The following is a 26,819-nucleotide window of genomic DNA, read 5'->3' on the forward strand; positions in this document are numbered from 1 at the left end:
CGACTCAGCACTGGGAGACTTGTTATACTAGAGACACACAAGTGCATGATAGCATCATAGGCGGTTCTAGGGGGTGGCAGGGGGTGGCAGCTGCCCCCCTAGAAAAATGCCTTGCCACCCTAGTTGCCACCCCAATTTCAGACAGTTTATTTATTTATTTTTTTAATTGTGGCTGTTCGGAAACTCTCTGTTACGAGACTCAAATGTCCGAGTGCAAGTAAATTCAGCAAAAGATGACACTCCTACTATTTAAGGGGTTGATAAATGAATAAATAAATAAATAAAAATATATATTTCTAATGCCACCTTTTGGTTTTCTATTCAATGCTTTACTCATGTACCACAATAATGGAATGTTTTTGAGTTAAAATATCCTCATTTGGGGGTTTTCCAAGCAAATATTGATATATGGGATCGTTTGGTATTAAATTAGCATATATATTTCTGCCACCCCTTAAAATCTCCATGCCACCCTCTTGCCACCCCATGAATATTTGTCTAGATCCGCCCCTGGATAGCATACACACCTGACATGAGTTACAGTATTGCTCAAGCAAGGTGAAAATAAGCCTGAATCAGAATCTCGCACCCCATCACACACACACACACGCACAAACACACATCACGGAGCAGTTTCCGTCTAATTATTTTTCATTGCCGTCCTTAATTAGAAACAAGCCCTGTGCATTTAAAAACGCTGGCATCAAATGAGGAACCACCGGCGCCCCATGCGGTAACCGAATCAAATTACTCTTTAAATCTCATTTGATTATCATCCCCCCCAAAACACTGGGCAGTGCATGAAGATTGAAAGGCCGTGATCAAATTGGGATGATGATGATGAAGGGGACGGGAGAGGGAGGAGGAGGGGGGGGACACCATCAGCGAGATGATGGCGGGTCGGTCAGTCAGCTCGAGGCTGCCTTCTAGTTTATTTATAAAGGGGAAAAAAATTATTTGGGCGCATGGTGAACGAGGAAATATGGCTTCAGGCTGGAACCAGGCTGTAGATAATATTAAAATGACACTACATGATCTATTGTCGCGTACATGTGTGTGTATTTGAGGGGGGCACATTTCCAACACCGGTCACCTCGCAGGCATCGATTCGCACCTAAAACTAAGAGTGATACATTATTACAGTTTAAATGAAGCACTCTCACCTGTCTCCATGTGTTGCCCGCATCCGAGGTGATAAACACGCTGACGTTGGTGCTGGTCAGCTCAGCGCCAATGGAGCCTGGAGGGGCCGCGGCAATTAATAGAACAGAAGGAGGAAGACAAACAACAGTGAGTGCTCGGAGTGATACTAGTCGATAGAGTGTGACTTAAAAGCCGTTCTCTAGAATTTATGCCATCCATTTCGCTTCGGTGTCGAGGAGCATAACCGGCGTTGGCAAGTGTTTTACAGCTGTCCAATCATATCGTGCCAAGAGTCAAAAGTGAATTTGAAAGTGAAGAAATTGCAGCCAGTAGTCAAGGCGGCGATGCAGCTGCAGACCGGGGCCTTATTTACAGCGCTAACTACATCGGATCTGCCATTTTCCCGTACTAAAAAAAAAAAGATCCGATATATCCCGAATCCTGCATTCATCTTGCAGCAGCTCCGACCACATTAAGACTTGAGCTTTCCTAATGGTGTGCAGACTGCCGTAATTGCTTCCATTTAGCCCGTAATTGGCGCCAGGTGGTTTAACATGAGGCTGGAATGCAAGTGTTTTAGAGGTATGGTTGTGCCCTACAGTGGTCTAAATCCCTCCCTCAGGTCCAGTTAGCGCCATACACATCCAGTGTTGGAGGAGGAGGTTAAGTCACCGTTGGATTAAGAGGAGAAATCAAAGTCATAAAACTAACTATAACCTAACTACCGCCGCATTTCGTCAATCATGAGGCTGTAGCTATAGGAGAGAGTCCAGTCATTTCTGTGGCTTCTGCACTGACAGGACACGATTGGTGGAAAGTGTTGAATATCCACAGAGAACAAGCAAAAAATAGGTCATATGTTTTATTCCTGCATCCCTGAAACCTGTTTCATCTTTGCGGTACAAAGGCTCAAACACCCATGCTGGCAGCACAAGTTTGGCCTTCTTCTGACTCCTGAGGCATGTGCTGATGTGTTATTGACAATACCGGTCCGCTAGAGAGCAAATATCACTGAGGTGTGAAGTCACCTGGGGGAGCTGGCGATCTTGTATTCCACCATTTCTTTGTTTTTTTTTTGTTTTTTTCTCTCCACATCGAATCAATGAGTACCCTTCGCTTCCTCTGCTGTGCTCTCGGGAGCGGCGGCTCGCCACGAGGGCTAAACCGCGATGATTATGGTTTTAGGTTCTGTGGGCTGGGTTTCGGCGCTGTGATTTGTCCCTGCTCAGATGCGAGATGACACATGCACGTTGTCAGGTGCCTGTGGGAAGCATGCGCTGGCCTCGAACAGGGACAAACAATTGACAAAAGAAAGAGAGAGCAAGAAACTAAAAAAAAACACCCACAGTCTGTGCTGCTGGATGTAATGCAGTGTTGAGACCTGCTGTGCCACATTGCCAGCTCAACTAGACTGAAATGATGAGTGCCAAGATTTTCCACTGATGTTTTTAACCGGAAGAGGCAAAGAGATCTCTCTCTCTCTGCTTTGTCTGTGTAAGTGATTTTCGTAGTCTTTGTCTCTTTGCGTTAGCCTAACGCTCTGTACGGCCACTAATGCATCCTTGGACGGAGAACAGAAACTTCAGAGAAAAGAAAATGCACTCTGCTCCATTTCACAATCCTTGAGTTTGGCCGTTCTCATTTCCATCAGTGATTTGCTGATGAATGTGAAAGGGTATGGCCAACAGAGGCAGCTTGAGAAAACAATACGTAAGGATTTGTCTTTGCATATCTCTATTGTTTTCTTCCGAGGAATTATATTCAAACACACACTAACTATGCAACTTGGAATTTTTTTTTGACTGTCTCAGTTTTGGGCGTATTGGCATGCATTCTCAAAGACTTTGAGTTAATGTAAAGCTTTTGGCAGCTTCCTGAACTCATCTTCCATCTGAAGACAAGCCTGTTTCAATCCAGTGATTTCAACATATGTAAACGAACCTTTTATAGACTGGAAATACATGTAAAACACTGGTGTCTAATACAGTTTATTTGCTGACAGTTTGACATAATCCTGGGATTTTCTGTTTCTTGAAGCAAGCTTAAAATTTTACATATTACCGGAGTAATAAAGCTCCTTAGGCTCAAACCTGCAAAGTCTCAGTTTTAGCCCGAGTCAGTCGGATTTTGCCCATGACTTTTCAAGTTCCCCCCTTTCGGAACTTCGTCTCCAAACATCGCTGCTCCTTCCCACCGTTAAAGAACTATTATAATCAGACACACATTTAGAAGTTTGCTAAGATCCACTGATGTTTGAAAGATATAGGTTTAGTTTACACATGAAAAGAACCTGACATATACTGCATACACAAAAATAATCTATCCAAACTAAATTAAATTGCTTTATCATCAGATAAACTGAAATTGATAAAATGAACTAAAATAATCTAAAGAGTGATATAGGATCTACATGAGGGAGCATTTAATCATTGTACTTGAACACAGATTTGTAATTAAGACACCGAAAAGACAAAGTATAGCATCAAGCACATTTCAATTTAACCACATTTTTTATTTATTATATTTGAGCCAACTTTATAAATGATATTATGTTGTTAGATTCAATTTAGTGAAATCTTGTCATAAAACTGAATCCCACAAACCTACAGATTACTCTACAGCCAACATAAACATGTATTTAATCTGCAAGTTTCCACTGTGATTACTCTCTCATTTGAGGTTTTGACATTATTGCTTAGCCACAGTGACACAAGCTGCTGTCTCCTGAAGCTGCGGGGCACGGCCAGCCAATCGTATGCATGCTAATCATGCTTTCGACTCTCCACACGTATTGCCTCTATTTCAAATTGTGAGTGTGCAGTAATCCATGATAACTACATCCAAGTTTGACAAATGAATCCGCCAACCTGTGTTGGAGGACTGGAGTTAGCCAGATGAGGATTAGCTGGATAATTTGAATCAGCTAACACTGAAGAAGCTTGGATTAATTTAGTAACGTGCGAGGGAGCTGTTACATTCTGTCAGCCTTAAAGACTTGTGGATGTAATTTCACTGGATGGAAAAAAAAAAAACTATCTACGGTGTGACAACAGGAACAGGACGCGGATATTATAGCTGCTTCCTTTTTTTTCCAAGAGGTTGGACTAAACATTTCACGTGCACAGGGGCAGTGTTCCATTATATGTGGCTCGGCTGTCTGATTTTACTATAAGGCATTTAAATTCTTAAGTTTAAAGTTTCCTATGCAGATGAATTTGCAGCGTTTACCTTGATGCACCTGTGGGTGGGTTGCTTGCATCGACTCTTTTCCACCCACACACACTCTGTCTACTGACGAAATTGAAGGCACACAGTAAGTTTTTCACAGTTTGCATTAACCTCAATGACAACTTGCGCTTTCACATTAACCTCAAGGACAAACTGTGCAGACCCTGAATACCATTTGACAGGGAGGGAATACCTCCCAGCAGTGTTCTCAATTCTGGTCGTCAGGACCCAGAGCCCCGCTGGTTTTCATTCTAGCTATCTAATCAGGGAGTTATTTACACCTGGGATGCCAGGTGAACCTAATTACATACCTAGTAGGACAGAAAATCAGCAGCACTCTGGGCCCTGAGGACCAGGACTGCCGGCTCACCTTAGACCCGTCCCTCAAAAGAACTTCCACCTGACCCACCTGATGTCACAATGATCCCAGGTGCGGAGTCCTTGCTGGCGATGTTCCCAGATGTGTACGGGTTGGCAGACACGTGGAGATGGAGATGTAATGAACAGTATGGCTGCGGGGGAAAAAAAAAAAAAGATAAACCAGAATCAAAAACAGTTTTCAGTCAGAACTGTCGAGCGTACAATATCTGCATTACCGACTCGATTACCAACCTTCGCGCAAACATTTGCAACACAATGGTTGGCGCTACGACTTGGATGTACATTACCTACACCCCTCCCCAATCATAAGTTTTATCACAAACAGCATTTCCCCACTGGCTGGTCTCACCATTAATTTTGATTGGGATAACCTTTACCGACACAATTCTCATTACGACCCAGCAAAATGCCAGTGGTGCGAGCCATGTTGTGACGGGCTGTTTAGAGGTTTATTAAAACTCTGACATTTCCTGACAAATGACTGTATAATACGGGAGGAAGGCGAGGCATGCCACAGAATCACTAATTAGTTTATCAAAAAGGATGATTATTTTTTAATATGCAGTCATTTTAAGAGAAGAGATGTGCTAATGCGCCTGGCTGTCGGTGCGTTAATGAATGAAGCAATGACATGAGCCATAAAATCTAAGCCATCTTTTTTTTCTCACGCTATATTGTAGCTTAAGTACTTCGCTTTTTACGGCAAGTACACGTTAATAGCGGGTGATCAGCTGACCTTGGTGCAGTTTATCAGCAAATATTTGCATCCGCAGTTAGTAAAATATATTGCTAGATTCCTAACTTTTAAACAGGGTAGCCAGAATTCCAACTTTGGCCACAAAGTGAAGAATCTACTGTCGAAGAAACGCTCAAGTTGTTGGGGAAAAAAGGATCTGCCTTTCTGTCTGACACCTCTTTTTCTCTGTGTTTCTTAAATGGGAGGTCAGGTTATTGGACTGAATCAAAACGGCTGACCTTTTAGCTCAACAGCCTCAGAGCACTCAGCTTTGACGGGCGCTGCTCTTTCTGAGCGCAGCCCTCATCGCTGCTGGGATCAGTCAACTTCTGTCAAGGCCTCTCTTTGATGGGAGCACACACACATATAAAAACATGTATGAACGCACACATTCAGACTCACCAGCACACAGTGGATGTTGTTGCCCCTCAGGTCTTTGCTTGGGGCCTGGAGTAACCTCCAGTCTCTCCCCCTATTGTAGGTGATGTACGTCTTCACTTGGTTATCCGTCTTTTTGTTGGCTAGGAACATCCCTTTGATCCCTGCTACCTGCAAAAGTAGACACAACACTGCTCTACATACCCAGTAGTGCATTACATATCCGAGTGGTAATGGCCATTTCCATATTTTGCACTGCCAAAGACGCAATTTCACAAAACACACAGAAAAACAGATTGCGTGCCCCGTGGGAACACCAATGCATATCTCCTGCTTCTGTATTCGCAGCAAAACTCAATACAGCAGCAGTACATCCACTGAGAGGGAAATGATTGATTGTCTGGGGACGTGCGAGTAATCAATGTGTGTCTTGAATGAATCTGACTTGTTCCTGGAGGCCCCAAGAAATAGCTTAGGGATACTGAAATGAGTCAATGACGGTCGCATTAGGCAATGAAATTCCTTTTCAATAAGTGACAGATACTTCAGTCGCGCTCGGAGCAGCGATGTAGCATATGCTCCGTTTCGGGTGGCCACCACCATCAAGCCGATTGATTTGATTCTCTAAAAGGAAGGGGCGGTATCATCAACACCTTAATTATTTGATTGAGAGTTTAATCCACTTTGATGCTCATGTGGCCTTGAAATCACAGCACTGTTAGGTTTCAGAGACCCAACAATGCCCCTCAGCATGCATTTTTTTTTTTTTTTTTTGTATCAGATGCATTTTGTGATCTAATATCTGCGGTTATTCATCAAAGAAAGAAATAATCTCAGTCACCCGCCTAAAAAAATCTATATCCCTGGCACGGTCTCCTGTTGCCTCTGTTGATGTCAGCACTTTGAAGCTGTTTCATATTCACACAATGTGCTCGGAAAACTGTAGGCCTACAGCAGCGGGGTCTGCTTCCAAACTAACAAAAATGGGTCCATTTCATCATCTCTACCTCCTAGCTCCAAAATATTGATCAGTGCTTATAATAAACTCGTGTGTTGGGCACTCATCAGTTGAAGCTTTATTTGATGCTGGTATCAAAGAAATAGGCCAGAATGGAAACTGCTGACATGAAAATAAAAAAAATGTGTGTGCCTCGCATACAGCATACCCATCCAACCCAGCATGGCATGCTAATCACAGACGTTATACCATCCCACATCACGGTATGCGCTGCCACGGGCCACTGGGGAATGAAAGTATAGATAAAAGAAGGCAACATCTTAGGCCAGAGTCAGATGCACACTGCACATTGTTTACCTCGTACAGGTCAACCATGACATTGCCCTCGGGGCCCATGCTGCTGACCACATTCTCCAGGGCCAGAGTGTAGAAGACCCCGGCTGTCTCCGACACGTACAGGTTGTAGGTCTCGTTCTGGTTCCACTCCTGGACGGCCGCCACCACGCGGTTTTCATCTGTGCTGATCACATGCAGGTCCTGCGGGGAGATGCCATGCCATCCGGGAAGTTACAGCAATACGGGATTTTAGAGGAGCTAATGCATCTTAAAATGATGAGTTTCATTCCAAAATGTGATACTGAGTAAGAGCTGAAACAAACAAACAAAAAAAAAATCAATAATAGTCACTCTTTTAAAATAAATCCTTCAACTATACCTCTTAACTGCAACACAGTATATTGAATGAATGAATGAATGAATGTTTATTTCGGTCATTTTCAAGCGGCAGAAATCAAATATACCTATGAATAAACAAATACTTATGCACAAATATTTAAACAATAAATAATATTTCATTTCATTTCAGTGGAAAACCAAACCAAATATATAATATATACAAACAGACACTGACTGAAAAGGAATAGGCTGAAGCCTTAGCTTATTTTGCCTATCCTTCTTACATTACTAAGATTTTGCCAGCTCACTTAAATAATGAAGTTAAGTAAATGAAAGACACAAAAACAGAAACATGCGTAAATATGCAAAGGGTCCCTAGGCAGTCCATAAGTACACTTGTGTTCATAATTCTGCTTTATATTTACTAATAATATTATTTTTAAATAGCTTTTTAAAGCTATTAAGCGTATTACATAGTTTCATTTCTATTTCTAAATGATTCCATAGATTGACACCTTTTACCGATATACATCTTTGTTTTACATTTGTTCTTGCCTTTGCATCTCTATTGCATCTCTGTTGAACATGCTCTTTTGATCATGCCTCATAAAACTAATAACTAATACTTTAATTCATACCTCAAGTTTACTCGAAAAATAATGTCTCGAATCAGTGCCCTAGTGTCTTACCTAATTTGCTTCAAAATGGAACTGACATTTGCGAAAGCTTTGATTTTCTCCTCACAATCAAGGGACATTAATTCTTCCGTCTCGGCAGGAGGGGTGTAATCTTTTAGGTTGTATACTATTCTTACATTCCTGCTGGGTTCAATCATATTCAATCATCAGAATCGCTACTTCTTCAGCATTCGCGTATTTAAGCTGAGAGGATACTGCAATTATTAACGCGATGTCGAGCTTATTGGGCAGAGATTATGCAGAGGAGGCCATGCTGTTTGGTTGTGAGTTTCATCTACCTCTGACTGTGCCAATAACACCTTGGAGTGAGCCGAGAGCGACTGGGGCACCCAGGGCTTGATTGAATAAAACATGTTTAATTGTCAATGGGGATGTGACGAGGGAGGCCATGTGCACAAAGAGCCGCGCGGAATAACAATTCCGGAAGCACTGAGGGTTACTTTCGGCCTTGATTCACTCATAAATAACAAAGAGGGCGTCACGCAGCGCCAGCTGTGAAGTGCTGCAACTTGAGCGCCGCGTTCTGATGGAGCTGGAAGATTATTGTGCTTTGCCTTTGAATGCAGAAAAAAAACTTCCACAAACTCATCACGAATACTAAGCAAATTTGAAATTCCTCTAATGTGTACTCGGTGATCCCACATCAAAATACAGACACCGGCAGAATACACAATAATTAGCTGCAGACGCATTACCTGTGAATCTGAGTAAGAAAGCAAGATCTCCTGAAAATATGCGGTTTTGGAAATCAAGTGGGAAATGTTGGTTACCTTGGGCAGGGTGTACTTTGGTAGCTTCATGGGGGTAAAGACATCTCTTTTGGCGGACACGTAGTAAATTGGCCGCCCCCCGGTTGACACCTTGAGATGACGAAACCATTGAACGAAAACATTTTACAGACACGTAAAACAACAAGGCGAATCATTTTTCAAACAACGGGGACATATTCGTCTAATAGCGCCGTTCAAAGAGTGACCTTGAAAATCCAAAATGAAATCCTCACACATTCTGAACATCGTCTTGTAACTGGGCAATTACCCACCTGGACAAACACATACTCATCTTGCACCACCAGGGAATTGGGGTCAATGTAGCCGGGGAATGGCTTGCCCTTATTGGCGTCGGTGCAGTTCTGCAGCTTGCAGGTGACGTACAGCGCCTCTGCTCCCACGTGCACACACACACACACACACACACACACACACACACACACACGTCAAGCCATGGCATCAACGATGGAATTAGCCAATGAAGAAAGGCAGCCTTCACCCGGAGCAAAGCAGCCTCCATCGGCTTCTTACATTACTAGTGTCAATAAAGTGACCGCAGTGAGGGAGGAGGTGGGCGGAGGTGGAAGACGGACGACCAGAGAGGCCAATTGCTTTCTTTGCCTTCAATCGCAGTGCGGGTAGAGAACCTGTCCCCATGCGTTAGCCTCTGCCAAGTATGTGTCTGCTTCTCCCACATGCACATGATCAATAGTGATAGCCTCAAAGGGGGCAGGTTGGCTATGTGATTGCGACACCTGACACAGCTGATGCGGGCCGTGTGCGTGTGTGCGCGCGCATATGTGTGTTTGTGCGGTGGCTGTTTATTATTGCATGTTCTGCAACAGAAAAAAAAAAAAAAAAACTAGATAGTATATATGCTTTCAAGGCGACTTTAAATGATAAAGTAAATGTAGCATGGGTGTAGTATAAAAAAGATCGATGTGTCACAGTGCTATTTTATTATGCAGACTTGAAGAATATTAAAAAAAAGTCAGATTCAAGACACATGTAGGAAGTGAGAGTGAGGAATTTGGGGGAAAAAAAATGTTTTGTCTGATTTTTACAGTAAGTATACCGAGGTAAATATATCAACTCGCCTGGAAAACCCAAAGTGTCCCAGTGTTCATTGTCATTCAGGAGGATAAGTGATATTTCTCTATACCTACGAGAGCACCAGTGAGCAAAATCACTTGCTTTTAAAAGCATTCTAATGTATGCATTACTTTTCTCTCCATTGTCATTGTGTGTCCCTGGACTTGGGCATTTCTGCTGTCCCTTTGTATTACCCTTCAGCAGCACTGCCCACACAACTCCCAATTCCACTCCACTTTAGCACAATGCTCACGATACAGTACAAAGACACCAGAAAATGGAGAGGTGAACTCGGAATTCAATTACTCACGTCCTTCAGAGATGCTGGTTTCCAGGTGAATTAAGCCCGGTTCTTTGTCCAAACCCATTTTCGACCTGTAAGGGAGACAAATGTGTTTCGGGAACATCACCATCGGTCTTTTGGATGGGGGGCAGTTGCCACCTACTGTAGCGGCCGTCTTACCTCGGAGATTGCTTGCCGCAATGCCAAACAAATTCATAACAACACAGGGGTCATGTTATGAGCTGTGACAGTCGTGGTAAACGTCAACATCAGCCCTGGGAATCTCTTTGTCCTGTACATTTCAGCTTAAAGTGAAAGGGGGGGAAAAAGACCTCAGGTTTACTCTGTGATCTAAATGTTCAGAGCCCCCAAAACGTACTTACTCCCCCAGAAACATTGAGGAAGACGTTTCCTGACATCATTAGGAGAGGGAAAGCCATTGATTCGCCTGCTACAGTAGGGATGCCCGCAGATGGAATAGCATATAATCATTACAGCATTAAATATGTATTAAAAAGACTGGGGAATCAGAGGAGAAGCAAAGGCAGCACACACACATAGAGAGAGAGAGAGAGAGAGAGAAAGCGAGCGAGAGACAGAGAGGTGGAGAGAGAGAGCGAGAGCATGCAGACCACCATGACTTCAAATTATTATACTTATTGGTAGTATTGGTGATTTCCCAGATGAAACACAGCTCCGAAAAGGATGGCCTACTTATCTCCATTTCTCACACACTGCATTTCCATTTTCACTAAATAATCCAGTCAGGTACCCGAGAACAGCACCAGGGAGGCAGTGAATAAGTCTTTGAGTTAGTGCAGCTATGGTTTGTTTTAACCTCTATTTTTCGGTACTTACCAATGTGAGGCAAAACTCAGCTCCTGAGCTCTATACCAGCCTGTGGGTATGACACTGATTTGGACAGCTGTGTTGTCTCTCAGGAGACTAGCACTCGGTGTAGGAACAGGTGGGAAAAAACAGGACTTAGTCATGAGATGGAGCTGTTGCCTAACAAAATATTTCAAAGAGAGGCAGCTCCAGATGTTTTCTGGTGGAGATTTGTTGTGTCATATGCAAAATATTTTCCGTGGCTGCACTCGCTAAGCTCACAAACTGATTAGCTGCACGCGGCTGTGTTTAGGGCGCTGTTTGTTCGAGTTTGCATTCTCATAAGCCCAACTTGTACCATTTGATGAAACACTGCTAAGGTTGCTTGCAAGTTGTGACCGAATTGCAAATCAGCTTAATACTCTTCATCTTCATGACGTGTTTGGTGGCCAAATGTACATCGAGCATAAGCTCCCACTGCAGCCTCATTACCAGGGCTAGCACCACACCTACCACACAGTGTGTGTCCCAAAATAGAACTCTGTCAGCTCCTGCAGAATCAGCCCTCTAGGCTGCCTTCACTCCTGGCTGCTTAGCTTGTTACTACTCTGACAGTTCCTCTGCAGTTTGTTGGGGTGAAAGCTTTTTGTTGCACGTTACTTACAGAGGCCAGTCATGCTAAAAACTACTCACTTGGACAGCACTTGCGTGGTGGTTGTGAGACCAGTTAGCTGGAGTATAGATGGAGAGCAGGGAGTGTGTAACAGTAAAAAGGTTGAGGAACATGACAGTGAGAAAGTTTAGGGGATTAAGGTGCGATCTCTGAAAGGCAAGTAAAACAATGACAGTGCAACAAAGTCCTGGCAAAAGTGTGATCTTCTAATCTGATTTTAAAAACAACTGGAGGAAGGCAATGCATTATTCCAAAGCTTGCAAGACTCAAAAAGAAAATATAACAATACCGAGACTGCACACAAGGCTGATTCCGAGGCTGAGCGCTGTTGGTCGCATGCTGTAATATAACTGACTGCCACAGAGAAAGATCAAGCATGTCAGACACATGAATAATAAAAAACTTAAAAACCTCTCTGGCTCATCTCCTCTTCACTCTGTAGAAATGCAATGTCTTAGCCCATCCAGGCTTCCTACACATTCACCATTTTAAAATTCTCTTCTTTTTTCAGGACCTTCTTTCTTTGACTGGATTTGGTTAATCTTCAACATGGGCACAGGAACAGATATCTGAGGTGACAGCAGGTCTCGAACTACATCAAATGTATAATCGGGGACTTGAAAGTGTGCGTCTATACTAGTCTCAACTTTCGTACAATTCTGCAACTTTTTATGATCACTTTTCACACCTTTGTAGGAACCCAGTCCATTAGAACCATCCCAAATAGGGGCTGCACGGGGCAAAATTTTAATCAAGCGATATCTTAGTGCTGGCCTTATCCCTCCCCCAGCAACTTGGATAATATAAGCCAAAGCGCAGTGCTTACCAGTAGAAGCGGTTGGGTGCCACTCTCTCGTGCACCAGCTGCCACCTCCTTCCAAATTCCACCGAGCTGTAGAGCTGCAGGAGACAACCAATCGCCATTAGGTTTTTATTCCCATAAAATCTTAACAGCCGATCAAATTTACCATTTTGCTGGACACAAATCATCTTCTCAAATGGTGTTTGCACTCAACCCAATATGCATTTGCACTGGATTTTTCCCCTCTGTTTATTGTCAAGTTGAATTGCACAGCACTTCAGTCATTCGCTGAGTCCTTTGAGCGGCGGCAGTGTAACAGGAAATGGGAGACAACCTCTCTCACAATCAAACAGCCTCTATAGAATCCTTTATACGTACATCACAGGGTTGTGATTTGTATCTACAAAATTAGATTATAATTTACAGAAGAATCAAATATTCCAGAGGTATCATGGCATAAGGACCTTTAAGGATGAAAGAGCCATTGTTTCACATCCCTGACTGCCTGGCAACCTACTGCTGCCGACGACTAACAGAGACGTCTGTCACACACGCATACGCGCACGCCCTCACACACACACACACACACACACACACACACACACAATAAACAAAGAATGAAACTATAAAGAAAGATGCACGGGGTGGGAGTGTTGCCGCACTAGAGAAATGCACCTTGCTCTAACAAGGCTGTGAATTGGAGGGGGAGACGCAGAGGGGAGCACGAGCGTGGCGGGTGGTCTCAATACAACCATTGTTCACTCGTCAGCAAATCACCGGGTTGCTGAGATTTCACAATCTCTTGATGCTACACAGAAAGGGTGGGAAAGAGCGTATGTGTGAATTTTCTGTATAATTGAGCGAACGGTAGGAAAAAAACCCTCAAGTGCCTTTTAATTTTGTTGCCAGGATTGTTTCACTGAGATTCCCGAGTTCCCCCTTCCCCTTGAATTGTGGAATTTCCAAAAAATAATCATTTTATTAAGCCAACACTTGAAGTATCTAAAAGTGTATTTTTTTTTTTTTTTCATCTTCATATTTTGTCAGGAGCGGATCTAGACAAATATTCATGGGGTGGCAAGAGGGTGGCATGGAGACTTTAAGGGGTGGCAGAAATATATATGCTGATTTAATACCAAACGATCCCATATATCAATATTTGCTTGGAAAACCCCCAAATGAGGATATTTTAACTCAAAAACATGAGTAAAGCATTGAATAGAAAACCAAAAGGTGGCATTAGAAATATTTATTTATTTATTTATTTATTTATTTATTTATTTATTTATTTATTATCAACCCCTTAAATAGTGGGAGTGTCATCTTTTGCTGCATTTACTTGCACTCGGACATTTGAGTCTCGTAACAGCAAGTTTCCGAACAGCCACAATTAAAAAATAAATAAATAAATTGTGTGAAATTGGGGTGGCAACTAGGGTGGCAAGGCATTTTTCTAGGGTGGCAACTGCCACCCCCTGCCACCCCCTAGAACCGCCTATGTATTTTGTTGGCTGTTTAGTCGATAAGTCAACAACCTTACTGGAGCAATACCCTCACTAAAGTTTCCTTTTGTCTCCGAAAACACCTGCATCCTCTGGCAAAGCGCAATGATAAATCCGTTTACTCTATAGATTACAGCTGGAATTTAATGAGGCATAAAACTTATTTCAATATTTTGAGCTGGACTTTTTCCATTTGAAGCATGAGCAGCCATGCGTACTGTGTAAACAATCATTTATTAACAGATAACAAAATTGGGACTCTGTTTGTTTATATTCATTTATTTTCTAATTGTATTTATTTACTCTATCCTGAAGGGTGAAGCCGAGGCCTGCATTTAAACAGCATCGGAGAGTCTGTCACTCTCATTGCCTACCCCGGTCATTGTTGTTCTCGATCCTATGATTATCTTTCATTTAGCTAATTCGAAACAGAGACCACCTGCTTTTAAATGTTGATTCAATATTACCTCTGATGGTGAATCAAATTTGGGCTAAAGCGTGTTCTATTCTGTAAGATCTCTAGAAAGCGCTGCTATGCCAGAAAATATATGCTTTGTTTCTTAATATTTTCTTGCATTAACCCTTTATAGGGCACTGGCTGAAATACTTTGGAATTTAAAAAAAAAAAAACAATCCTAGACTGTTATTAGTGAACATGACAGGACTTTATTACTTCTATAAAATTTTTCTAAAATTTTCATTTTGTAATAGAAAATCAAAGCCAATGAGATTGGTCAAATGCCACAATCATGTGACCTGGGATGCAGAGCGATCTTTGCTGATTGGCTGGGTGAAGACCAAATGATTATTGAACTAACTGAGACAGGGGATGGGCCTGATATGTAAAATATCAGGCCCAAGTGACTAATTACCAAAAATAGTCACTTGCCCTATAAAGGGTTAAATCACCCCAGATTAAAAAACAATACAGCCTGCTGTCAAGGGCCCAAGGACAAGCAGCACTGCTGACTTCACCAGATCACGTACAATCACTTGAGTACAAATCACCCAAAGACTTTACAGTGTCCCGCCCCCGAGAGGGTGACAGTAAAAAACAGTGAGGCATGACCTAATGCGGCTTTGATATAAAGTGGAGTATATACATTTTTCTCCACTGCACTCGCCTCAGTGAATGACAGACAGCGAGCACATTGCCGGCAAGTTTTGAATACGGTGCATGCATATTTCCATGACAAACCAGGGGAGGAAAACAGCATGGGTAATGAGATATGACTTCCACGCTGCGTCATATTTGGCAGATGGGGGGGAGGGGTGTGTGTGTGTGTGGGTGGCTGGGTGGGGGTACTAGCTTGAAATGGCTTTGACTAATTATCCTCCAACGCCAAGTTAGCATTTAGTCAGGCGAGGCGATGACAGTGGTGGGGTCCCTCCTGAAAAGCGCACTGCCTCACAATCCACAGATCTCTCGATGTACAAATGATGCAGCGCTTGCGCGTGTGTGTGTGTGTGTGTGTGTGAGATTGAGAGAGTGAGTCAGTGAGTAAGTAAGTACGGGTGAGTGAGTTTGCAACATGCAACGCTGTGAGTAAGCAAACACTAAGAGCAAAAAAGCAAATAGCAGCCAGTAGTTTCAGTGAAACCTCTGACACCATTTGTCAGACCCAATGAGACACCCTGACCTCGCAAATCCAACACGTCTGTGTTTCAGCAACACTTTGCAAGGTTAACTCTACCTCAAAAAACAACGGCTACGGGTGGAAAAGTGGACTTGTTTTTCTGCTACTCCCGAACTACTAGGAGAGGAATTTAGCACCCAGCTTGCACTTCTCTTCATCTACGGTGTGATTTAAAAAAAAAAAAAAAATGCAAGAGAGTGGGTGTTATGAACAGGAGAGGACAGCAAGCTCTGAGGTTGAGCAGGACTGATGAGAAGAGGAACAGGGTGGAGTGTTTGGTGGTGAGATACAAGTGCTGATGGGCAGCAGATTGATCTTTTTTATTCATTTTTTTGTCCACCTATTGACTTATCTGTGCATCAGAGGACCGATTCTCAAAATGGGGAGGACTTCTGGATGGTTCCAGGGCGTCCTCACCAAAAATGCCATAATTCAGGATAAGAATGACAATAACTTCCACGCTCCTTGTTTTTACCCACTCTCCACCCATAGTATACACATTCATATTCTCAGACAGAGGCTCTTGGGACAAAATCGTATTAACCCTCCTAACCCACTAACTCTGAACCTCGGTCGGAGCGTGTGTTCCTCAGGTTTAGGTTATTTTCCTCTGCTGTTTAAATTGTTCATACTTCTGTTTAAATTGTTCATATTTCTATTTTTTTTTATATTCCTTGTTTATAGTGTTTATATTGCTTACTGCTATTTATCATCTGTGTATACTGTATATTTCTTCTAAATTTGCACATTGACCTACCTCTACGCACATTTTATACACCTATGCACACGTTTTTTTTTTTTGCACATTGCTTTTTGCACACTGGGTTGTACTTAGATCTTATTCTGTTGTACTTAGATCTTATTCTTTATTTTTTATTTATTTAATCTGTAATCTGTGGATAGTGCTGAAAAACTGTGAATTTCCTTCGGGATGAATAAAGTATCTATCTATCTATCTATCTATCTATCTGTTAGCGTCAGATTTACCAACTCCAGTATCTTAAACCTCCTGAAAAGCATTATAATAAAAATTGCTACCCAAGTTTATGTGTCTTGTTGACTATCTAAATAGCCCCTTACATAAAACATAACCTAGGGTCTTGTGGGAATCAGGTTTCTCTCCCCCAAATGTCACATTAACTATCAGTGGTTGTGGTACTACTACAGGTGTGCTGATGTTAGGTGAGGGCCCTGAAGAAAATTTGAGACAAGTGAGTTTTTTTGATTATTATAAATGGCATGTTATAGTCCCTCAGTGTCATCCAAACAAGATAAAGCAAATGTGTGTAAAGCCTAGTAACACCTACAGCTCCAAAATGTGTCCAGGACATTGAAAATATATGTTAATTTTATTTTTACCCACTTGTCCCCACTAAATTAGGAAAAGCCAAGAAATACGAAGCCAAAAAAACAAACAAAAACAATGTTAATCGTGTATTTAGAGATATTAAACACTGAATTGGGTCAAATTCAGATAACAGGAGGGTTAAAGGTGGTCGATCAGACAACTGTGCATTTATTTTAGGAGTCCTTCACATGAAAATATTTGGGAATCCCTCTCCTTAGAAATCTCTCTTTCAGCACACCTATGCCACCCAGTAATTTATGCTGTTAATCCTGTCAGAAGTGGCACATTTAGAACTGATTAAATATTAATTTGTAGAGCACAGACTTCTTCAGTGTTGTAATAATTTTGGGACTCTTTCAGGATTTGTTTTTTCCTGCGTATGATGAAAATGAAATGAATTTTTGACATGTTTAAAATGGATGAAACAATGAGTAGAAAATGGTGTTTGGCAAAGTTGTTACATATTTGAATATACTGTTAATTTAATATGCACCATACATTAGCATGTATAACATTAGCATGTGAGGATAACATTCATACACCGTATGATGTATGTATGTTATCCTCACTTCTGAAAGCCATAAAATGCCAAAATAAAACTTTTTTATGACCACTGTCCCCACTGTTGACTGGCAGCGCTGCCTCCCAGGCTGTGGTTTTGGTTTTGTTTATGGCTGTGGCTGAGATTAGAGTCAGGAAGCGCTGCTTTACAGACAGTTTCTGGGGCTAGAAAGCAATAACAGTGGATACTATTTATGTTCATTTCAGCTGCTTGATTTCTCATGGAACTACTTCTGGTGATGGAGCCAAAAATTGATTAAATGAGGAAATCATAATCGGTTGCATCTTATCATAATTTGATGAAAGACATTGTCTGTAGAACTGAGATTATCTTCTATGACCAAACCACAGTCGTGATGATATTCAGAATAACAGCACAACCTCTTGCATGATATTTCTGAAACATCTCGAACATTCAACATTTCTTGCTATGCGAAACTAACATATCTCGTTATAACATGAGAAAAGATCTGGCATAGCTCAGTGAGAAAACAGCATAAAGAGCATGGATAAAATCAAAATGGCTCATTTCCACAATTTGATCAAGTTCTACTGTGTTTCATGCTCGAGTTGAGACATGGTGAGATTATGCTGCTGCTGAGCACAATGGATGGCACTGTGATATATGGCAGCGCTTTGTGTTTTGGACCATGGTGATGCATCAGAACGCTCTGAAAGGCAAGTGCCAGTTCATGACAAGTCCACACTCGCTGAGACCCACTGATGTCATTAAAATATGAAATATTTGATGTTATAACATGAGCTGGTACTTTTTAATAATGAGAAAATGTCAATAAAACATTATAATATCTTGTGATGACAAGAAATACATCTTGTTATAACAAGAAGGGTTTCTCATTATAACTTGACACTGAGCTGATTCTTTTTTCTTTTTTTTTTTTTTTTCACCGTGACAGCCCCCTGCTGCTGTACATTTTGACACCAGAGCCTCTGAACCCTGTGCACGGGTCATGAAGCACGGCTTGAAAGAATGCCAGTTGACTGACAAATGACTTTATCAGATTCAAATGGATCGTATAGCCACCAACCATGATTGCAGCATTCAAGCGCAAAGAGCATGCAGAAGAAACAGATGCAGAAGATGAAATGAAGGTGGCATTTGTGACATTTACTTCAGCATGTTCAAAGACACGAATTTAACATCTTTAAATAAAGATGTTGCAAGAAAACATAACATCTGAATATAGACTTGAGACATTATTTTAGCACACTACTACCTTTCAAACATGTTTTGTGGACAAGTTATGCATGAAGTTCAGTGGACAAACTGCCACCTACAAACGAGTTTTAAAAAAAGGAAAGAGATGTTATGACAGTTTATCTTATGGTGTGGGAGTTGGGGCTTTTAAAACAAATGTGATGTAAATCATTCACCCTTGACTTCAGGAACAACAGAGCTGGACTACTTCACGTACCATCATGAGCTGGAGAGGCAGGTGCTCTACCTAGTGAGCCTGACATTTCCAAAAGATGAGGGTAAAAAAAATGAAAATAAAGGGACAGGTATTGCACTACCGCAGCCTTAAAGTTTGAGAACTTGACTACAGCTCCCATTTCAGTGTCATTGTGGCAATACAAGCACCATGTTGAGAGGTTGAAATGACAAATCAATTCATGTTTGACACTGTCAAGTCATCAAACCAACTGCAGGGGTAGGTTTTGATCTGTATGCACTGTTTTTGAGGTATTCCAATTTTTGAAATCGGATGGTGGGAGAATTTCAGAAATCATACTGTTGTACTGTAGTATTTTTGCATTTTTTTCCCCCCCAGCAGCTTCAAGCACAGGAGAAAAATGCTTTGAGATCCTAGCTCATTTGTCAAATAATCCTCCGCCAGGCTTTTTCATCATTAATCAGCCTTAAAATGGCTTAAATAAACATGCATTATCATAACAACATTCTGTTAATTGGCTATTCGTGACATTGTGATGGTAAATCGACATTTGAGACTGCAATCTTTTGATTAGAACATCTATGCCTTCCCCAGTAGGCCAATTAACATGCACGCATTCAGTTTAAACATGGCTGACATTGTGTTGAAAGTGCAGACATCTCTGGTCTTCAGTTTGATGAGAACACTTCAGTTTTGAAGATGTAATTACAAATTTTGCCTCTGTACAAAAGATCTGACCTTCCCCCATAAAACTTGCATTAATGGGTTAAACCATCTAGGTCATAACATCTACTTATTTTTATGATTGAAGAAACTGCGATGGAATTGGCCAAACCCAGTTGCCAGACTAAAGCATTGCTGTTTTATGTTTCTGCAAACCGAAAAATACTACTTTGAAATGGCAACAATTCAAAAATAAAAATACGTTCCATATCACCAACGCTCGCTACATCGCAAAACTTGAACGCTTCAACGTATACTTGATTTGTAGAAATGTAAAAATGCCAGTATTTTTCTATGGCAACTTGGCTGACTTGGCCATTTTGTTTTGCAAATTAATTTAACAATAGTGGCAAATCAGTCCATCCATGTGCGTCTAGTATATAGGAACTTTGTGTGGTTTGCACAGAAGACAAAGTAGCAAAGTAGGAAGTCCTGAGGTTGTAGATCTAGGAAACCTGGATGTGTGTGTGGAGGGATTTGAAATGTGAGAATTACAGTGCCACCACTGGGCCAATCAGAATGGACTTGTCAAAGTAGGGGGTGGCCAGCGGAGTCCACGTGCCAAATGTGGTTGTTCTTTGTCAGCCTTGAGAGGCCTATTAAATCAATGACAAAGACTGAAGTTGCACCAGCGATCATACGTTTTTCTAACATAATAGTCATGAAAATATGGGGGGAAACCAGCAAAATGGACAAAAATCCAGTTCCTGATCAAGCTGAAAGCTGTCTGACTCTCATTTGGTACCTCAGCCACACAGTTCAGATCACATCAAGACATTTTCCAAAGTGATATTGCTGGGCGTTCATTCGCTTGCAGTATGTTAATAACCAGGGCGAGTGGGTGGCAGGATACGAGTGTGATATGATGAGGAACTGATCAGCTCCATAACTATATGGACTGCTGGCTTCAGAATGGCACAGTTACTTTGATCACTAAGTAAATGTGCAAAATGTTTCATTCTGACAACCTAAGGTTTCGCAGCACATTGATAACACAGTAACTTCAGCATAGTAGGAACAGAATGATTCAAGATTGGTATGAGAAATCACATCCTTGTTTACGTGTTCTCATTTACATAAGCCATGCATTACATACTGTCTCAAACTAATTTGGAGCCAATAAAATAAAGTCTGCAATAAAATTAAACGGAAAAGTTGCTTATCAAGAATCTGGTGGTGTTAAACGGTTTTAGGCATCTCAAATGCATCACACAATAACACGTTTGACTATGTGGCACAAATGTGTGTGTGTGTGTGTGTGTGTGTGCCTGCCTGTCTGCCTGCTTGCTTGCACGAGTGTGCCGCATAAGCATGTGTGCCTGAGAGATTATACTCGCTGCACAATGCAGGTGTGATGTACATTCGAGAAGGGACCGACAACTAAGAGTCCCTTGAGAGGTGTGCTGACACACACACACACACACACACACACACACACACATGCACAGAGAGAGAGAGAGAGAGAGAGAAGAGAATGCCTTCATTATTCATCTGAATTGAAACATTAGACCCAAATGGGCTCGGCTGCAAGAAAAGCATTTTATTAATGCAAATGGTCACTCCTAAAACGGCTATAAATTGCACCTCTGAAGAAAACTGGAAGATATCCGTTCTACATTACTGTCCCTTTCTCACTTCTTCACAGATAATTATCTTTGCTCAGACACTGTCTCCTATATTAGATGATTATTTATTTGAAAAACATTTGCACTCGGTCTCCAGCGCTGTAATTCCGAGGATTTACAGTTTAATATATTATGAATATGTCTTAAGAGACTCGGCACCATGGGCATATTAAGCCACCGAGTGCTTGGTCTAACTTCATGTGTAAGATGCACAGGGGGGGGAGAAGCATTTGACCTGCTGTAATGTGTTGTGGACATTTTCACATTTTCCTCCCACACTGTTGGTTTTCCATTTGTCCTGATGATATAATTATAGCACATCCCAGCCAGGTAACTATTTAATGTCCATGAAAGCTTACAAGGTTTCCAAGGATTTGTAATTTTAGGGGGGAAAAAAAAAAAAAACATATCACCCAAAACTGCTGTGCCACGAAAACTCCCCCGGCCTTAATGAGCCGTGCCATTTAGAGAAGGTTATGAATAAAGTTGATTTGGTGTATTTGAGCCTCTGACTCGGTTATTACTGCACATGGCGGTGGCGTCAACAATCAGCTCTTCTTAGAAAATTGCTCCTTTTGCGCGCTGACAGCCACGGTGAGTTTGGAACTACCTGCAATGACAGCATTATACCATTCATCCTTATCTGTCTGCCGCCCCCGTCCCACCTCCACCCCCCTCCCCCCTCCCTCAAACAAACTCTGTCAACTCTCAGTATGAGCTTTGAGCTAAACTCCGGCATAGCAGCATCTCACACTGATCCGGCGTGCTCGCAGGCGCTGCACCCCAGGACTCGTGCTCCTTGTCTGACTTGGCACTCGGCTTCTTTTTGGCGGTGTAAATAGAAAGCTAATACCCAACCTAATACTAGCCTCGCCTGTTCTCTCACCTTCTGATCGTGGCTGTAGGCCAGGATCCAGTCCTCCTGCTCCGGGTGAAAGAGCAGGCTCAGGATGTAGAAGCTGAGCCGGTACTTCTGGTAGGTGGCTCCTTCATCAGAGCTGATCAGGAGGCTGCTCTCCACCTCCGGGTCAGTCAGCAGCATGATCTGAATAAGAACACAACAAGGAAAGCTGGATGAGAAAGGTCACGGGATACAGAGGAAAAAAGGTAAGCGGTGAAGTTTCACTGTGTGGACGCCAGCTCTGAAAACAAAAAGCAAGAAAGCGTGGCCTAAATATTCAAAACAGAGGATAAAGACAGACAAGTCAAGACTGATTACCATATCTAATTTGGAATATAAAGCACATTATCATAACTGACCGCGGCTCCAGATTGGCAACTTCAAACTTGTCATCTTTGCTGTCAGTTATTCACCAGTCATGCTATATCTCAATTAATAATTTCTTTCTGTTCAGCTTGATGATATCATAATCAGTATGAGATAGACACTCTTGGATGCATCTTGCAGCAAGTGTGTGTTTTTGTGTGTCTGTGTGAGCAGCTGTGTGTGTGTGTGTGTGTGTGTGCGCGTGTCTCATCAGTTTGATTTCTGCTGTGTTTTTCTCCCTCTTCATTCTCTATGCTCAGTCAGGCCTTGAAAGCACTAATTTCCCAGGAGCTTCCGTCTTTTCTTAGAGGTCCACCATTTTTGTGACTGTACCAAATTTTCAGACTGAGGAAAAAAATAAAACCCTCGGTTTAAAATCAGCCACAAATCTAATTAAATCCGTGGACTTGAACAATTACAAGCATTCTCGTCATTAGCGGTGTGTAGAAAGCAGAGTTTGAGAATACACGTTTATGGGTTTGTGCGTTCTGCTGCATGCATTTGTGCGTGCATGCGTGTGTGTGTGCGCCTGCAGTCATTGTATTGTCAATAGTAAAGGCTGACTGCCACTTAGCTTGGCAAATATCTGCCCCCGGAGTAACCCCTGTTTGTAATGATGCATATCAACTGCAGGATGCTGGGCAGTCTGTTCAGGACAGACTAGATGCCTGGTTAGCACGTCTCCCACCAGTGCAACTGGGGGTTAGTGGCACTGCAGAGGCAAATCACTGGTCACATATTAATGCCAGCCACCTGGAAACAAAGACATCAGTAATGAAGGACAGTTTCAACCAGAGAAGAGGAACTAATCGGTGAAATCACCAGGTGCAGTGTCTGGCTGGAACATCAACCTGGGCCATAGCTTCTCAGATGCTCTATGTTTTATTCATTTCAAAGCTAGGAAGAATTTAAAGGGGAAAAACAACTGCCTCAGAAAAATTCTTAGCTGTTTCCTATTCACTGACTTGAGTGTTAATTAATTTCTGAATCAAAACATTGTTAATTTCATCCTCAAAAATCCTCTTAACTTTCCCAATTGTTAGTGGTCTTTTTAAACGACAAATAAAGACAGCTGGGTCTATTGAGGATATATTGTGGAGATACACTCCTGATCAAAATCTTAAGACCAGTTGAGAAATTGCAAGAATTTACATTTTGCATTGTTGGATCTTAAAAAGGTTCTAAGTAGAGCTTCAAAATGCAAAAAGAAGAAATAGGAGTGAGACAAAAAAATTTTTTGAGTAAGCAATTTATTGCAAACAACCATTAAACTGAAATAGGCTGTTCATCAGCTGATCAAAAGTTTAAGACCACAGCTTTAAAAGCTTTAAAATCTTCACAAAAATGTGGATTCAGTGTCATTTTCTGTCAGGTATCCACACTGTCATGACCTCCTGATGGCAAAGGCAAAAAACCTTTCTCAACTGGTCTTAAGATTTTGATCAGGAGTATATTGTGACTTATCTCTGGAGTGGGGTCACATGTAGCTGGGCTTGTACCCACTGAAGGATGATTTCTGTTGTCTTGCAGTTTTTTCTTGCAGTAACCAACTGACAATTTGTGAGCTGCGTGCAACTTCAGAATGACCATTCCTATTTTTCTGAAGGTCGCTGGTTTTCTGCACCCCTTTTCTTTGAAAAGCACATTTTATAGTTTCAAGTGATGTAATGCGGTGGTGTTCACATTAAAGCTTTCATATGTCTGCACTGTTGAATTCCTGTACTTTGACTTTGTATATGCCAAGTTGAGAGTCTCAAAAATGTCAATAAGCAGAGACTATTTTCAGCTCTAAATATGTCTGAGTTCATGTGCAGAGTTTTGTTTAAGTATAAAGTAAGTCCTTCATCCTCCCAGCAGCACTGAAACCGACTTGACCACCCACTCCCATCATTCTCATGTGATTTTGTTATTAATTTTAGCGTATAGTACATTTTTCTCTGATTCCTACCCTCCCGCTTGATTGTTCATGAGACATGGCTTATGATGGATCTTATTTTTTTCCATTCATCCCACTACGATATGAAAATGAACTTTCAGGAACTTCAAAACTTTCTCCATGCCAGTATTTCATCACCGTGATAAAGTTGTCTGCATTAGTTTTGCTAAAAACCAGCAGCACTGTTGTGTTTTGATGACTTAATAGACCCTGAGGAAACATTTGCTTTGCACAGTTAATTATCAGATCTGTGGTTTATGAATGTTGATGCAGAATATTATACGGTGGGTGTTTCAACCAAAAATTCAAATTTGGAAATTGGGCTAAAGATTCAAATGAATGGGTATGGTCCTCTAAACAGTTTCTTAGGATAGTTAATAAGTTTTGTCCTGAGGCACATTTTGTGAATCGGGCCTTTTCACACACTCAGCCCTCTATAGCACACATGTGGATATAGTCCAGTAATTTTAGGCCAAAACTGGGGTCAACCTAGGACAAATTGCAAGAGAAGCAAACTCAACTGATTTTGTATCCTCAGTTTGTCCTGAGTGAGGGGAAAAAAAGTCCCAAGGAATCCCATTGGTGGAAAGTTTTGAAAATCACCTATTTATGACCACATATTACCAAAAACCACTGTTTTTAACACACAGGGGAAAGGGGTTCCAAATTTTACTTTCAGATATCACTATAAAAATTCACAAGATGATTACACACACAAAGACAAGAAAAAAAGTCAATTACAAGTTCTTTGAATTATTCTGTTTACACATGCATATCACACATTATCTGATTTGATATGCGCTAATAAGGAATATAAGGAATAAATGCCAGAAGAGACATTTAAACAGTGAATTAAAAGGTTACTATATATATAGTAACCTTGAATTAAAAGGTTACTATATATATAGTAACCTTTTAATTCACTGTTGCTTGGTCGCCCTCTGAGGTCAGTGTATGTTATGGATTACCTAATGGTCCTTTCAGTTCTTTCAGGCGTGAGGCCTTTCAGTGCACGACAGAAGTTTGTCAGTGTGTCATATCATACTTTCACAGATGTATGAATAAGCTATAAAAAGTGAATGATAATCGTCCACAACAAGTTGTGTTGGTGCCACGCAAAGGTCTTAGATTAAACACGGCCCTTGGCGTGACAGCCTCTGCCTGCCCATTGTTACTGTCTTCAGACAGCTGTGGGGACGGGAATGTGCACTGCTCTCACAGTCAATATATTTCTCAGTATGGCGCCATATTGCAAAGTGTTTCTGGTCTCTCATGCTGGCGAGTCATTTGTCAGCATACGCCTGGTTAATGGCAGCCGTGGTGGGCAGACCCACAAACACCAGTTCATCAATCACAGGAGGCAGATATAGCACCACATACGTGAGCCACATGCCGACCAATCCAATCAAATGCACTCAAACACTGTCTGAACTACAAATCCCAATTAACGTTTTGCTCACTCCCTGGAACTGCAACACCGCTGGAATACTAGACAGGTTTATAATTGGCTGAAGCAGTTGTGGTGAATGGGGGATTATAGGCACTTTATACAATTTGACATACTTGCTGGAATGCTTATTTCAGTAATATGCATTAGAATATGGAAATCAATACGTCCCGGTGAGGTGTGTAAATGGAATATGGAGATTTCTAAGCCTCTGATGCATGAGGCTGTGTTTTCGGTTTGTTTGGCTATATGCCGTGTAAAAGAACCTTCACTTGAACCTCCTCCACAAAAAAAAAAAAGGCAAAAGGTTGGAGGACAAATGCCGCAACACAGAAATAATTCCAAGGAGATAATGATATTCAGCTTTAGAAGATAATGTGAAATTGTGTGGGCCTCGCCTCCTTCAAATTCTATGATCAAGCCGCACCCCACGCCAGCCCCCTTAAGCCCCCCGTGCATGCATGCAAAAGAGATTCAAAATAAAAACTTGTGCGTCCTGATGTTCAAATGAGATCGCATACATTTATTTTGTCGGGGCTCCTCCGAGTCAACGCAATGTGTTAATCAAATACATGGGCACGGTAGAATAAGAATAGCGGAATTAACGACCCTCCGAAAATTGCCTGAGAGGAATCAAAGCAAAAACATGACAGTTGAAAAATGTGTTTTGTAAGGGCTAAATAAATAAATAGATAAAAAATAATGTCCAACTT

At 41.6% G+C, this 26,819-nt stretch overlaps 1 protein-coding gene across 1 annotated transcript in view; it reads right to left on the minus strand.

The window, feature by feature from the left end:
- Positions 1-26,819, minus strand: part of sorcs1 (sortilin-related VPS10 domain containing receptor 1) — a 146,545-nt gene that overhangs the window by 20,879 nt on the left and 98,847 nt on the right. The window contains exons 4-12 of the mRNA XM_030062837.1: positions 22,343-22,501; positions 12,670-12,743; positions 10,370-10,434; positions 9,240-9,358; positions 8,968-9,057; positions 7,182-7,361; positions 5,891-6,037; positions 4,781-4,883; positions 1,164-1,240 (exon numbers count right to left, since the gene is read on the minus strand). Of these exons, the coding sequence (XP_029918697.1) occupies positions 1,164-1,240; positions 4,781-4,883; positions 5,891-6,037; positions 7,182-7,361; positions 8,968-9,057; positions 9,240-9,358; positions 10,370-10,434; positions 12,670-12,743; positions 22,343-22,501 (1,014 nt within the window). The remainder of the gene's footprint in view (positions 1-1,163; positions 1,241-4,780; positions 4,884-5,890; positions 6,038-7,181; positions 7,362-8,967; positions 9,058-9,239; positions 9,359-10,369; positions 10,435-12,669; positions 12,744-22,342; positions 22,502-26,819) is intronic.

The sequence above is a fragment of the Myripristis murdjan genome, chromosome 1 (genome assembly GCF_902150065.1).
Source record: "Myripristis murdjan chromosome 1, fMyrMur1.1, whole genome shotgun sequence".
In the NCBI taxonomy this organism is placed as follows: Eukaryota; Metazoa; Chordata; class Actinopteri; order Holocentriformes; family Holocentridae; genus Myripristis; species Myripristis murdjan.